Below are 16,415 nucleotides of genomic sequence, written 5' to 3'. Positions count from 1 at the left end.
GGGTAATTTTATTGTCCCAGGAATTACTTAATGTGGCTGATAGCTGGGGCCAGACCTGGTCATAGCGTGCTTAAAAACAATTAATGGATCTGCACCGTGCCTAGGGGCTTAACAACGCAAACACTTAGTTTGTGGCAAGCTGTGGTGTAAATCTACCCTGCTATGTGCTAAGGAACTGTTAGTGAGAGGCAGCCGGGTCTACACAGACACTGTGCATGGCAGGATAGAACGGGGTAGATCTACACCCCCGCTTGCTGCAAACTAAGTGTTCATGCAGACAAACCCTAGGATTGAATTGGGAAGAACTCTTTTCCCAAACCTATCCCTGACCATACCATTAAGAACAAGGCATAAATGTTAGGGATATTTCTATAGTAGGATTAAATCGTTATGGTTCTGAATCCCATATTTTTTATTGATTCGCTGTAAATGGTATGCTCTGGATTGGTCTGTAGTCTAAATTTGCTTCGTAGAAATTCTCTCCTGCAGTCCTGTCCGTGTCAAGCTGAATCAATGTTTATAACATTTGACGGCCCTGACTCAATCCTAATGAGCATTTTGAGAATCGTGCAATATATTATTTGCAGTCCAGAAAACTCAATTAAATGTAGAAAGAGTGCAATTAAGGAAAAATTGACTCAAATAAGATAGCCCATTGCAATGAAAACTATTAACATGAGGTTTTTTCACCCCACAGTCTGACTGGAAACATTGTGCTGTCACTTATGCTTCGGTGTCTATCACACAAGCCATATTGTACTCTGTATCTATGAAACAGAGAGTTTATGGCAGTGAATATTTTTAGAGAGCTGGAGAGAAATTATGAATTGAGCCAGGGATTTTCAAAGGAGCATAAAGGAGTCACATGTCCAGTTTCCAGTGGAAAAATTCAGTGGTGCCTAACTCTCCAAGAGTATGTCTACAATGCAAAGAAAAACCCATAGCACCGAATGTCACAGCCCAGGTCACAGTGCTCAGGCTGCAGGGCTAAAAATAGCTGAGCAAGTGTTCCCTATTGGGCTGGATCCCCACTCCTCAGATTTCAGAACCGAGGCTCCCAACTCCAGTGGGAATGTATACACTGCTATTTTTAGCCATACAGCCCAAGTCCTGCGAACCTGAGTCAGTTGCCCCAGCCCTTCAGACTCAGCGCCACAGGTTTTTCTTTGCAGTGTAGACGTACTCTAAGACTCCTTTGAAAATCACAACCTGAACCATATATTTATGCCTTACCCAAGAAGCCTGATTACAGTGCTTTTAGTTATAAAACTTTAAACTGATGAAGACCAGAACGTATCTGTCTTTATAAACCACTTCTATTTAGGATGAGATATTCTGTACATTTCGGGGCTTTTTCCTTATATTGCTAAGCAGCAGGTCAAACTCTGTGTGATCTTCTGCAGCTTCCAGTGAATTGAGTATTCACGAATAATGAAATGACTATAAATCAGATAGGCTGGAATCTGAACTGGCCTGTATGTGCCAATGTTGAATAGAGACCTAGAGAAAAGTGGTTCATTACCATGTTCCTGCAACTGAATAAAATTGAGCGACGTCGACGTCTGAGTTATAAAAATCTTGAATGGTTTAAGCATCTTCACATAAGAGAGGATTTCCTCTCCCACACACATACTCAGCCAGTCAGTGTGTGTGTGTCGGAAACATGCCAGCCGTGTGCACCCAAACACACATAACAGGATTATGGGAGAGACAACATGCCACGTTAACTCTGTTTAAGCTGGGAGAAAGACATGCAGGCAATGCTCCGCTAAGGCTGTTCTGAAGGCATTCCACGCTGAAAGGAAAGAAAGGCAAAGGAGTGCCAAGTAAGAAGGGAATGATCTTTACACTGGTGTCACTGCAGAATTCGGGCCTTCGTTTTAACTTTCACTTTGCAGTTCAAGGTCAGGGCCGGCTCTGGCTTTTTTGCCGGAGCCGGGGGGGGGCGGGGCGGCCAGAGCCCCGGCGGGGGCTCCGCTCTCCCCCCGGCGGCCGGGGGGGGGGGCGGCCGGAGCCCTGGGAGGAGGGCGGCGAACCCCGGCGGGGGCTCGGCTCTCCCCCCCACCCCGGTGGCCAGAGCGCCGGGGGCAGGGTGGCGAGCCCCGGCGGGGGCTCGGCTCTCCCCCCGGCGGCCAGAGCGCCAGGGGGAGGGCGGCGAGCCCGGCTGTGGCCCCGCTCTCCCCGGCGGCCGGAGCGCCGCGCCGCCCCCCTCCAGGTGCCGCCCCAAGCACCAGCTTGGGTGCCTGGTGCCTGGAGCCGGCCCTGTTCAAGGTGATTTTGTCAATTTTACTCAGCAGGCATTCAAAAGTCAGGGTGCAGCCCCCCCTTTCTCTCCTCCCCTTCCCCTCCCCAAAAAAGCCAGGAGAGATTTGCTCTAAAATCATGAGGTTTTTTAAAAATCCATGTTGGGTTCTTTTCATCTGCCTTCTGCATTTGAAGCCTTTAGGGGTCATATTTTCAAGCTTTTCTCCACAGCCAAATATCATGAGATGATCACAAGTGTTGGCATCGCTTACTAATGAAATTAAAAAGTTTTTAAAAAGTTATTTTTACTGTGTGATAATTCTAGGGCCTCTGAGAGAGTCCTACAGTTTCAGGCCTGAAGGGCCAACAAGCCCATCTAGTGTGACCACCTGGAAATCACAGGCCACCAAAAACATCCAGCACCCGCACACTAAGCCCAGCAACGGAAATGAGACCAAAGTATCACAGGTAGACTATACTACGCTGCACAAAAGGCAGAGAATAGGAGGGACCGAGGTGCACTAGTGTCCAAGCCAAGAAATGATTAAAAAGCATCTGTATGTATGTGTATATGTAGATAAGTTCTGTCCCATAAATACTTGTATAGTGCCCATTGAGGTCCATGGGAGTTGCACATATCTATCCAAGGGCAGAATTTGGCCCATAGTGCCTTCAAATATTTTAGATAGTTATTCTGATCTTTACTAATTTAGGCCCTGATCCTGCATGCACTTAACTTTACACCTTCCTGAGTACTCCCACTGAAACTGGCCGAGAAAGCAGTGGGACTGCTACAGTACATCCAGTCAGTCACATGCATAAATCTTTACAGGATAGGGGAAAATGTGTAGTACACTGGGAATGAGTGTTTCGCATGAGAACAAAACTGGAAGCAATGTCTGTCTGTTTCATCCCTGAGCCTGAACTTGAAGTGTGGGTTGGTACCTATTGAGTTAACTTGACTTAGCAAAGCTTTCTGATGGTGGCAGTGGAGAGAGCAATCTCTGTTGTTAAAGGTGATTTGAGGAGATCTAATTTAAAGTAAAAATTTGCAAACAGCCTTTCAGCAAATGATATAGTGGTTCTTACAGAAGTTAGTAAAACTAGACAACCTTTAAGTCAATTAGATAGATGGCTCTTCTTATTTCAAAGCAGGGAGGACAGTAGAAATTATTCAGAGAGCATGCTCGCCTTGTATCTTGAGCCTTTTTATAAAAAGTTAGTAAAAATACTGCACATCTGTTGACAATTAATAACTCTTATGCTAGTGTGGTCTAAAGATAGACCCAGAACCGTGTCGTGGAATTTCATCAGTACCTAAGATGTATTGTTGATCTACTTGGTATTTTTTGCATGACCTCCTAAGGAGCAAGGTTATTGTATTCTGTTTGTACCCAGTCTCCATGTCATACCAAAATGGCAATGGAAGGTTTATGTGGCTTGTGTGCTGTTTGAATTCAGTACAATTTAGAAACAGTTTATTTTGGGAGCAGATTGTAGCCTCAGGGATGCCCAAGTGAATTAGACAAGACCATGTTGTCTTAAAATCCAACAGTTCTTTAATGCAGCCAGTGCCCACAAGCAGGAGTGTGGCTGGCTCCAGACAGCATCACCCCCAACAAGTACAGTTTGTTTTACTTTACTTTCCTCAGCCTCTCTCAAACCACACCCACCCAGCTAGTGGGGGAAGGGACATCTGTTACAAGGTGTCCTATAGTTTAAAATAAAATAAACAAACCAATGCAATAAACTACAATCCCAGCATTAGATACATTTCCAGAAAAGCTTCCAGCCATCATCTTCAAATCACTCTTCTTCTAATTGAGGCACATACCTTCCATTAATGCAAACTGGCACTATAGGGAACTTCCCTCAGAGTCACCAGGGAGAAATACCAGATGACAGAAGCGTAATGCAAACAAGGTTAGGCAGGAAAGAGACCTTAGAGTGATTGGAGAACCAGGTGTTTTATTTGTTTGTGTGTTAACTTGGGCTTGAAGCAGAAACTAGTCAAATTCAGACTAGAATTTTTTACATTACCTACACATTTTTTTTAAAAGTGAAGATAATTAATCATCGGAACAACTTACCTAATGACGTGGTGGATTCTGTGTCACTCAAATTCTTTACATCAAGTTTGAATGTCTATCTAAAGCTCTAGCTCAACCAGAAATGTTGGCTTGGGGCAGGAATTGCTGATGAAATTCTCTGGCCTGTGTTTATACAGGAAGTCAGATTAGATGTTCATAATGGTCCCTTCTGGCCTTAACATTGAGGAATCTATGAATGAAAGTTCATTAGCAAACTGAGAGTCAGTGCAGACCAGGCTAAAGTAATCAATAAGCTCAGCCATGTTAGATCGCGGTTACTTCAGATTGTAGCCCTTCAGAGGAATGAAAATAGCCCTCAGGCCTCCCATCCAGCAGGGGGAGGTATGCCATTTTTACAAGGACGCGGGATATGTCTACACAGCAACAGCTGTTCATGGGCTAGCTGACCTGAGCTAGTGTGAATCCAACGAGTGCAAGTAACAATAGAAGTGATGACAATGCAGCATAGGCTTCAGAGCGGGATAGTGAGCTCAGTGCATCCCCAGGGTCCGTGCTAGACCCACACTGTTCTTCTTCACTGGTATTGTTACTCACGCCAGCTGGATTCATGCTAATGATTTCTAAAGAATACCTCCATGGTATTCAGTGGACTTCACCCTGCCAGCAAGGGGGGAGGATGTGCCTTGGATAAAAGTCATGCTATAAGCAGTGTTCCCTCTAATTTTCCCCACACAGGTGTGGAATGAATTTTGTTATGTGCACCAATAGGGAGGTGATGTGTGTCACACATCACCTCCCTATTGGTGCACATAACAAAATTCATGTGGTGTGGGGGTGGGGCCGAGGGGTTTGGAGTGTTGGAGATGACTCAGGGCTGGGGCAGAGAGTTGAAGTGTGGGGGGTGAGGGCTCCGGGGTGGGGCCGGGGATGAGGCGCTCAGGGCTGGGGCAGAAGGTTGGAGTGCAGGAGATCCAGGCTCTGGGGTGTGGCCAGGGATGAGGGGCTTGGGGTGCAGGAGGGTGCTCCGGGGCTATGGTGGGGAGAGAGAGGACTCCCCCAGCTCTGTCTCCCTGCAGCAGCACCTGGGCTGGGCGGGAAAGGCTCCCCTCCTTCGGCCGCAGCAGGTCCAGGCCAGGCCTGAGTACAGGCCGGGGGAGGGGCAGCCCAGCTGCGGCAGGTCCGGGCCGCCCCTCCCCGTCCGCAGCTGGTCCCAGCCGGGCGGGTTCTCTGAGCACCTGCGTGGTGCTAAATAGGCTGCTGCATGGCCGCGCAGCTTACAGGGAACTTAGTATATAAGTACTGCGTATTTATTTGATTATTTATTATTGGTAAGACACTGTAACTACCTACAGTAGGGGGGGAAGTCTTTTCTAAAGACCAAGATTTTTCTGAAAAGGTAATCCTAGATATTACTGCTGTATTCATTGAGTCAACAGTTATCACTGCTCTTGACTACAGGGAACAGGCTTCCATTTGTACCTTGAATATCATGTGTTCCCAGTGCTTTTGGTGATTTCTGTTCTCAACATGTTTGTTTAGATTAGCTTCAGAAATCATAATTATCATAAATGGTGGATATATTTGTTTGTTGTGATTTCCCAAGCAAATGTCATTGAAACTCTCAGCACTTGCTCTCATATAAACATAAATATCGAATGTCATCTTTCAGAGTGTACAACTGGTTCCATCTATTATAACCATTTTAAAGATGTCTTTTCCTCGAAAATACTCACTTCTGCAGACTTTAAAGTGAGCACTTTCCAAAATGGCCAAGCAAGGAGGAGTTCAAAGATTTTTCAAGTCCTTTATTCACTTATTGAGCACTGTAATCCTGTAGATACGTGGGAATTTCTCTCTGTGTACGAATGCTTTCTTGAGCTTATCCCTTAACTTTCATCAATAGTGTATGCACTGAGTGCATTCTGTAGTTTCTAAAGCTATCCAGCAACACTTTCAATAAGGAACAGTATGACATACACTTACGGAGAATGCATAGGATCTGTGATCATGGACACTTAACGTTGCAAAGGGCCTAATTTAGATCCAGATTTCAAACACTCACAATGCTTCAAGGGTATTTGTATCTGGGTATATGGTTTGGTTTCATATGGCTCCTTTTTTGCCCCCAGTCTTTCTCGTTTGTGCTTGACCCAAAGCTATTAAGAAAATCTGTAGCAGAGCAGAAAATAGAAACTAAGTCTCTCATTTTTATGATTTAGCCACAAATCTATCTTTTCTTCCATTTGCAAAATTCATATTCCAGGCCTCTTCCCAAAATGAGCTCAGATTCCAGCCCTTCCTCCCAGAAAATTGGTGGGTATTCAGATCAGGGTATTGGGTTGGATCACAATTGGCCTAACTGCTCCTATTTAAGTCAGTGGTAAAACCCCCATAAAACCCAAAACATCTGTCAGGGATGGTCTAAATAGTACTTAGTCCTGCCGTGAGTGCAGGGGACTGGACTATATGACCTCTTGAGGTCCCTTCCAGTCCTATGCTTCCATGGTTCACTCGGAGCAGAGTTAGGCCAATGCTGAGGACTTTGAAAATCTCGCCCTTCAGTTTTTGTGTGCGTCTGGTACAAGTTATGCCACTCCAAGGGAATGTGTATTACACTGAACATAGAATGTGCAATAGAATGTGCAGTATTTTAATGAACAATAAGAATTTGAACAACACAATTGGTTAAATATTAGAGAGACATGTGGAAACCATGTGTTTTTGATCACGTCCAAAGTGTTAAGTCAATAGAAAACTACCATTGCCATCAATAAGTTTTAGATTAGGCCTTTATTGGATATATCCCATAACAAAAACTTTAAAGGTACAGATTGAGATGGAGACAGAATTGACTACATTGTGGTTTATGGACTATTTTAGTGTTCCTATAAAAAATAACCCAAAGGATCGTCTGACTTTTGAAGTAATTAAGATTTGGCGTATGTGTTGCTGATCAAGCAACAAAACATTCCATGATCCTTAATTAGCCTATACTTCAAAAAAGATTAACCTTAGCTCTTAATAGTGAGGTGGATAATGGAACACGTCTAGCCCAAACTTCCTAAATATTTTTCTGATTTACTTGTGTGCCTTTTCAGAATTACTGCTCTCGGAATTTCCTTGAGATTAATGAAAATGCTGATGAAATTTAGTTACTGGAGAATAAATCCAATTTACATAAAAATATAAAATTAATTACTTTAGTGGGACATCTTGCTGCACACAATTTACATTTACCAGTTATTTTTGATTCAGGCATCCTACCCCCCAACCCTTTATTAATTTTTCATCGGTAATGAAGTTAGAGATAATGTCTTGAACATTCAAGAATTTTCTTTGTTATTGAAGGCACACAGAATACAGTAACAGCAGTGACAGGTTAGTGTTTAAAAGACTTTCTGTTATAAGGATCACAGGGGCAGAAGCGAGGCTGTAGCGGAATCTTCTGTATCTAAAGGCAACCACTAGAAAAAGTCAAGCACAGAGGACTATCAGCATCATGTAAAATTCCAATGTGCAACTCTTGGTTAAAAAGCCCTTGCAGATGTATAGCTGCAGTGCTGTTGCATGTGGCTGCATTTACAGAAGGCTGAGAGAAATTCTATCATCTTTATTTTCCTATTATTATTTTCTTTATCAAAGGCTTTCTATATATTTACGGGGTTTGGGGCAATCCTTGCACAGTGTGTGTTGAGATAAATACTTAATCGTTACCTAGTAACAAAATTCTCCTTTCAATTGCTGGATTTATTAAAGATGAGCCAGTGCGCTTCCCTCTCAGGCACATTTTCTTAAAAAATGTTTTTGATACTTCCCAGTGAAATCCCATTGCAAAGCATACATTTGTCTTTGAATGAATTATCCGATTTAAGCTCTTTTCTCACAAGAAGCACCATTTTGTTTTACAGAATCCTCCAATGCTACTTTATTGACCAACGCTGAAAAAATTGCTACGATTACAACCACACATACTCCTCAGCAGATACCCCAGGAGCCCAGGTCAGCTAATTTTCTTTGAGGCGAGCATGTTGACGTGCTATTTCTTTAGTCATTTCTGAGTCATCTTCATTTCCCATGAGTTGTTTTTTTCCCCCTCTCTCTTCCTCTCTCTCTCATTCATTTCAACAGGAACAACACAAAACCAAAGCAGGAATCCCAGTTTGATTTCAAACCGCCCCAGGCAGCACAGGTAAGGGATGCCTTTCTGATTAGCTTGGTTTACCATGCAAACGTGGTTCCAGTCTGCTCAAGGGTTGTGCTTAAAGTGTTCTCCCTAGAAAATCTCTCTTGTGAGGCTAGATTCCCTCCTCCAGGTTGTCTGCGAAAGAGGGATCACTGATTAGAGTTTTAATATGCGTTGATGTTGTTCCATATGACAAACACTTCAAACACAGAGGTACATCAGGATTAAAAACAAAGACAACTAAATATCTTATGACAGTAATAATTTATGTGTTTGTTTACTGGAGTGTGTTCTCTGAGGGGGCTAGCCTGAAGGAGTTACTGTGCACCAAATGACAGACTCAGAGGACAAAAAAAGAAAATAAATCCAAGTTTGATAAGAGGGCTATAGCATGGGTTCTTTGAGTTTATCATAGGCCACAGCTTAATAACAGAGAGATTATCTCATGGACTCTTCCCCTCCCACTGGCAACTACAGTGATAACCACTCTCATTACTGATTGCTAAGCATCTTTGTGGTAATACAGCAATTCCTCTGCTGTAGAGAGAAGAATTGCATGCCTTTTTAGTAGTCTTGAATAGAATGTGCCAGCCACTAACAAGAAGGAGTAGCTAGCACCATGGGACCAACCAGCTCTTTGCAGGCCATTAACAAACACTCTTTGAATCACAGTCTGGGTCTTTAGGAGCAACGAGAAGCCTTTGTCTTTGTATGAAAACAAACGTTGTAGATATATATTTGTATTAAGACGATTTAATGTCCATTGTTAAATATTTGCCAGGCCCGGCAACAGCACAGAATTCAACCTCTTGTTCAGTTCTGTACAAATTGTCTTCCCTCCAGCAGGACCAAGATTTTTACACCGTTGAACTGGAAAGAGGAGCCAAAGGATTTGGCTTTAGCCTGCGAGGTGGTCGCGAGTATAATATGGATCTCTATGTATTGCGGTTAGCTGAGGATGGTCCAGCTGAGAGGTGTGGAAAGATGAGGGTAAGTACAAAAAAAGAGTTGGGGGAAAAAATCTATTTGCAACAAAAATGAAATGACAAGAGAAAAAGGAAGTAGCTCCTTTTAATCTCTGTTAACTTGCTTACCAACCTGTCAATAGCTGGCTTCTGTCAGAAGCTGCACTTGCTCCGTATGTTGGCTTCTAATTGACCCCCATCTTTTGAAGCTCAATCAGTTGCTGACCAAATCCCAGCCCTTATTCCAGACATTATCCCCAAATGTTAATGTTTCAGTTTTCTTTAAAAAAACGTAGCAAGGTTCATGCATGAAAGAAAGTGTGATAAGCTGCCGTCTTGGCCAACACACTGGGGATTGAACCAGGAACCTCTAGAGCTGAAAGCATGAGCTGCTACAGTTTGAGCTAAAGTTTCCTAGCTGGGCCGGTAACAGACTTAAATGCTCTACAGGTAAGGTACCGAGAGGAGCCTGCATAACACACACTCACCAGTGAGTTACTAAAGTATTGCATAATTTGTCACTGTTGTAACCCGAGACGTCACGTGCTACCTCTACCGACCCTGTGTATGCAATACCTTGCTGTGGTAGGTCTAATTTAACTTTAGGCTATGTCAGTAGTCCCATTCATTCCAACAATTAAGCACATGCAAAAGTCTTCATGGAATTGATGAGAGGTTCTCAGAAAAGAGGTCTATCATTTTTTTTATAGGTCTGCAGACAACATGCACACCTGTGATGCTGTTTATTTAATACCTGTACAACTAGTGTATTCTCTTCTTCCAAAAAGTAATGCAAGAAATGTTAATATTTGGAAAGATTTTTTGAAGGGTAAACTTATAGCACCAGATAGCGGATGTAACTCAACATAGCTCCACTGTAGCCAGAGTGCTGATGATCTATTCCACAACCTTTGTTTTCCTTTCCTGATCAATTCTTGAATTTCTAAACCAGGCTAACTGATTCAGACCATGCATGTACATTCAAGTGAGAAAAGTTCCGAGACATAAACCAATATGTTAAATACTGTGTTCCCTTAAGTGACATACTCAAGTTGTGGCATTCTTCTGTTGAAGGCCTGATTTTAATCCTAGATTCTGCTCTTTCGTCATGTTGACAGATTGGCGATGAAATTCTAGAGATCAATGGGGAAACCACCAAGAACATGAAGCATGCTCGGGCCATAGAACTGATTAAAAATGGTGGCCGCAGAGTCCGCCTGTTTCTGAAACGTGGAGATGGCTCTGTACCAGAATATGGTGGGTCAAACTATGAAAACATTCCTTTCTTTCCTGGCATCACTCCATGAATGATTTGTCTCAAGATCTGAAGCGGGGATGCTTTTTATTTTCCTTTCTCACCAGTGTCTTGCCAACCTTTGCAACATATGGTTAATTGCCTCGCTTGTGCTGAATTTTCTACACATTTCATCCTTTGCTTGCTTCCACGGACTTGGGCACAGTGTAAGGCAAGATCATCAGAGCAGTATTTTTGGTGATCAAAGACAAAAAACAAAAACCGTATTGTCTTGTCCAACCAAACAAGGAGTTTTACTGAGCTGTGCCAAACTGTGTCTCAGCAGTTGAATTGTTATCTCAAAATAACTCTCTTCCTCTAATCAATACCAAAAAAAATGGGAATCCTGAATTATTTTGAATCAGTAGTTTATTGTTAGGCTTTTCCCTTAGTTTTTCTGTCTCTTTGAGCATGAATGCCAAGAAAGCTAATGGGTTTTGCCTTCAGCTAATATGTACATATTTATAAAGTTATTTCAAAATGTTTATGCAAAAATAGATGAATTTGGCCCTTCTGAGTCTTTTTTTCCCCCTTAAAATATTTGTTGGTATCAGGTCATTAATTTGTAAATTCTGAAAAGGTTAGGAGGTTATGAAAAGGTTTCTAGAGTCTGTCTTGAGGGAAAGGTGCTACTTTTCCTTTTCTGCTGAGATTTGCAGTAGAAGTCCTTTTCTACACCTGTCTGTTGGAGCGGATTAGTGAGAGTAGTGAGTGGCTTAGCATAGTTTTCTATTTAATATTATTATTATGCCTTATTTATTTGAGATAATTATTGAAAACTATGCTCTCAATGTAGGGCTACTCCCAACCAAAGGTCTTTGAAGTTTCTATAGAAACTGATGTTTGAAGGGATGTCCTTTATACTTTTCCCCCCCCTTATCTGGGATTTTGTTGTGTCAGTGAGTTCTAAGTCTTTCACTCCATTACCTAAAAACAAAACAAAAAACAACATTCCGCACAATTCATGAACTAGGTTTTTTTAATTTACTGTACCATGTTCAAGAGTTTCCACTATCTGCTCATAAATCAGAATTGAACCTGCATGTGTGACCAAATCAGAATATAGATTTCAAACAATTAAAATATTCGATAATATAGAAAGGAAATTGTGGGTTTACCCTTTTGTAATATAAACCACCCCCCAGAAGGTTGAACAATAGCACTGAAATTATGTAATGTTTTTTCTACTTCTGTCTTTTCCTACTCCTTTCAATGTACAGTACTGTATCATATGCTAGACAGCATAAATGTCCTGTAAATTGCGTGCTTCACTTCGTAAAGCATATGTCTGCTGCACTGAGGATGAAAATCCAATACCAGTTTTCTTTTGGCTAATAATACATTAAACTGCTAAATATATAGTTTTCAAGCAAGTATTTAACATGCAGGGGCTGCAATTGTTATAAATAAATAAATATATATATATATATTTACACGCATACACATTTGTAACATTTTTGGCTTAATTTCTTCAGTCGCAAGTGGTTACTCGGATAATGTTAAGTTCCAGTATTTTTCAGACTTGATTGGAAAGTGCTCCTATCTGAGGCTGTATATTTTTGTAATGAGTTTTGTACTTATTTTTAATGTTGTGGTCTTTGGTGGACTTTATTTTTTGTTGTTGTTGTTTGATTGTTAATGGTTTTTCTATGACATTCTGTGTCGCTGTTCCAGTTGTCTTTTAAAATGGATGCATCCGTTGTCTGGGTTACTGAATCACCTTTTAGATGTCTAATTATGTCACTATAATAACAACTGTCATCTTTGCAGCCTTACCCTTGGGTGATGCCTAGACAATCATACTGGAAAAATAAACTTTCTTTATCCTAAGATAAAATATGTAGATATTTTTTCTTTCATCTTTGTTACGGGGAATCTAAATTTTCTACTTTTCTCTTTCTCTCTCTCTTACTTTTCTTGGTGCTGGGCTCTTCCTTCCTCAGCGATGATACCTCCTAATATCGCTGCATGTATGAGAAATGACAAGCTCGGGGAGCCTTGCTTCTACCTTACGGGCCATAATCAAACTACGGTTTGTAGCTAAAATCAATATTAGGTGTTTCTGTGCTGTGGCCTACTTCCCTCATATTGCTTTCCGCTTTGCTATATTTTTGTATGTACAGCAAATTCATTCTGAGCCCCTCGCGTTCTTTGAATTGTAAGTACACCTCCCGAACGTGTTTTAAGCCTCGCTCTTACCTTGTGCAATAGCCAGATTGCAAGAAAGCTGTGGGAAAATGGGGTGGTCCCCCCTCACCTTGATTTTAAAAATCAAACCAAATAAACTACCATGAGTTGCCACAGTGTTTTTCATCTGTAAATCATAAAAATAATGGCCCGCGCACACAAAAAATGGATGAGAGGAGTTTAAATAAAAGAGCTTGCACACAAGAAAAATGAAAATTTTGAGTATTTAGCATGTGTGTTGTGGGAGAGTGAAAAAAAGAGTCTGGATTGCAAAGTGGTTTGTTGGCTCTTCAGTCATTGTCATCAAGACCATCTACGGTACTTAAAATAGGTGACTCTCCACATTGGAATTCAGGACGTGTGCTAAGTACTTATTTAACGTCAGTAGAGTTCTCTTACGGAAGATACTTAAAAAAAAAAAAAGTAAGAAATCTGCATCTCACGTTGAGTCAGTGCAACTACTTTAATGTTTTGCCATAAATATAATAAATCATTCATACGCATCAATTACGAATGATGTGAGTAAATTTAGCTTAGCTGCAGCACAGCTTCTTTGCTTTGCAGTTTAGCTCGTGAAGGTAGTTCAGATCTGTTTTATGTCAGTGAAATAATTAACAGGAGAATTAGGTGTTAAATCAAACTCATCCTACGTATTAGAATATCTTTCCATTTCTTTAATAAGAAAAGATCATAACTTCTATTGTCATCTAAATTGTGGTGAAAGCAAAACTATCCCACTACTATTTCATAATGTAATAGGACAAAATGAGATTTAGTAACAGGCTTTGAAGTTCTTGAAAAATGGAAATTACATTATTTATAGTCTAATTAAAATATGGTGCTATAGGTTCAAAACATACAGATCAGTTATATTATTTCATACTTCTAGTCATTTAAAATGAAACATCACACAGACTATAACTCTTTCTGAGAAGGCATTTCTTTAAAAAGAATTTTAAAAAGTGATAATCATTTCCTAAAAGGCCCTTCTTTTCGGGAGCTACATCCTTTTAAAAACCGCAAACCTTTTTTTTCACTAGAAACAACTTATTTTAATCTAATTATAAATTGGACCAGGGGGAAAATATAAAATCTCCCATGATGCACAGAGCATAAAGATGAGAGCCACTTGGACTAAAATAGAGCTAATAAAGGGAAGCACCAATACTAATCTATAACTCACTGTTTGCAGTTACACTTAAATTAACAAAAGCTTCAGTTAGTCTTCTACTGACTGCTTTAACAGTTGTTTGCTTTTGGCACTAATGAAGTCTGAAGAATCATAAATGGTGTCAGAACTTTAATAAGCCATTTGTACCAAACAATTTGCTGTTGTTGTTTTTCTTCCAGACCCCAGCAGTGACAGGAACAGTCCCGCCACAGGTTCACAAAATGTATCGGAAATGAAAAACGTGCCATCTGACCGACGACAACACCCATCATTGGAGTCCAGTTATCCACCAGATCTTCACAAATCATCACAACATGGGGACAAGCGGATATATGTTAAAGATCCAAAAGGCAGCAGAGAGTTTAGCAGACAATCCAATGAACACCACACGTGGAATGGAACTTCTCAAAACAATGATAGCGTAACAGGCAGAAAAAAGGACAGGTCACCAGGAAGGAGACGAGATAGACAACCAGAGAGAATGGTGGTAAATGGACAAAAAATTAAATCTCCTGAAAAAAGGAGGGAAGGGACAAGAAGTGCTGACAATACTTTGGAGAGGAGGGAGAGACATGAGAGGAGGAGAGACCTTTCTCCCGAAAGGCGAAGAGAAAGGTCACCAACTCACAGAAGGGATGGGTCGCCAAGCAGGCGAAGGAGGTCACTCGAAAGACTAATGGATCAAAGAAAATCACCAGAGAAGAGAAGAGAGAGCTCACCTGAACGGAGGGCAAAGTCAACTGACAGAAGAAGGGAGAGGTCACCAGACAAAAGGATCAAGGATGAGCGAGTCGGCCACAGAGAGAGGGAAGAACACAATTTGAAATATGATACCAACAAAAGATACCCCCCTGAACAGAGAAGGAAACCCTACAAAGAGTGCAGCACTGATCTCAGCATCTGAGGTACTCGTCCAATGCACAGAGCCACATTCCAGCCTTTATAGTGCTGAAGGCTCTAAGAAGAGGGTAATAAAGCTGAAATTATCTTAGTTTCTTAAATGATGAAATATCAGACACCTGCTGATCCTATGAATAGCAACAAACGTTTTACGCAGATGAAATCTTATAACAAAAATATATACAAAGTGTTGTGCCTGATGTATAATATTAAAGAAAGTATTTTTAAGTGTATTCTTTTTTTTTAAGTTACTTGCCAAATGGTCCTAAAGGATTATAAAAATTTTGTTTCTACATATTCTGTAGATTTCTTGAGAATAATTCCTCTGTCAGGCAACTTCCCCCTTCCCCCACCATAATTAAATGGGGACAGCCAATAATATAAGATAGTTAGAGGATTTTTTTTTATAAAGAGTGAAGGAGGAATTAAAATGTGCATATCAATAGGATTAGTGAACTCCTGCTGAAGGAAGAAAAAAAGAAAAAAAAAAAAAAGTTCCTAAAATGACACAAACTGTTTGAAGAGACTGTTGTTTCAATGAAGGATATTTATACAAAAACCCACACAGCACAAGATGACTTATGATAAGGAATTTATAGTTTGTTCCATGAACAGTTTATACTTTTAGGCCCCCTCTCAAGGATGCGTGAAGGCAGAAGACTGGTAGCGGCCATATCTGTGTAACACACAAACGTTGACTCTCGATCTCTCTCACTAGTCTCAGCAACACTTACAATATTCCTTTAAGAAAGTGCCCCCGGAGCCCTACTCAACTACTAGAAGTATATGGACAGAAAGCTGAGCGTGTCCAGTATTGTTTGGTCTGCTTTGAAGAAGAGTAGTGCATTGGGATACTGGGATAAAGGGGAATGAGCTCTCCCTTCACAGGGCAGGTATATTCCTTCTGCTCAGTCTAAACCAGTGGGCTTTTCTTATTTTGCCAAATTGGAAATCTTTGTGTCTATACATAGATAAATAGATATAGTCAAGTTTTATTTTACTGGTTCATTCCTTCTGAGACAAAAAAATGAGAGACCTGTCAAGGGCACATAAGGACAGAGGCAATCAGTAGACGGGTCTGGTTGTGAAAGCCTAGATGCTGGTTATGCTGTAATTTAGAATCTACAAACAGCAGCAAAAGGAAAAAAAAATGCAAGTTTCAAAGTTGTATTTTTAAATTTGCAAGTTGTGTGGTAAGTCTGCTGTAGTATTGGTATAAGATTTTAATGGATTACTGCCTAGCTGAGCCAAAATGTTTGCCGTTACTGTTGGACCACTAAAGTAAACTGCTGCTCATTACAGTGCATTGGTGTATACATGTAAACTGTTTCACATTTTCCATACGAACACACAAACATTGCAAGTCTATCACTGTTGTTGCCATGGTACTGTAAAAAAAAAAAAAAAATGAAAAGATGGC

General features: G+C 40.9%; 1 protein-coding gene across 11 annotated transcripts in view; it reads left to right on the top strand.

The window, feature by feature from the left end:
* Window positions 1-16,116, top strand: part of MAGI1 (membrane associated guanylate kinase, WW and PDZ domain containing 1) — a 169,348-nt gene extending 153,232 nt beyond the window's left edge. For 9 of the 11 annotated variants that reach the window (XM_024199688.2, XM_024199707.2, XM_024199681.2 and 6 more), the window contains 5 exons: window positions 8,204-8,294; window positions 8,424-8,484; window positions 9,322-9,468; window positions 10,562-10,700; window positions 14,275-16,116. In XM_024199688.2, coding sequence (XP_024055456.1) covers window positions 8,204-8,294; window positions 8,424-8,484; window positions 9,322-9,468; window positions 10,562-10,700; window positions 14,275-14,999 — 1,163 coding nt within the window. In that variant the 3' untranslated portion in view covers window positions 15,000-16,116. Of the gene's footprint in view, window positions 1-8,203; window positions 8,295-8,423; window positions 8,485-9,321; window positions 9,469-10,561; window positions 10,701-12,680; window positions 12,770-14,274 lie in introns of all 11 variants that reach the window. The other 2 variants (XM_024199694.2, XM_024199683.2) reach the window with 2 other exon arrangements.
* The last annotated feature ends 299 nt before the right edge of the window (window positions 16,117-16,415 follow it).

Source organism: Terrapene carolina, unplaced genomic scaffold (genome assembly GCF_002925995.2).
Source record: "Terrapene carolina triunguis isolate 2854851 unplaced genomic scaffold, T_m_triunguis-2.0 Scaffold89, whole genome shotgun sequence".
Classification (NCBI taxonomy): Eukaryota; Metazoa; Chordata; order Testudines; family Emydidae; genus Terrapene; species Terrapene triunguis.
The sequence above is the reverse complement of the archived record's forward strand: the minus strand, read 5'-3'. Positions and strand labels throughout refer to the sequence as shown.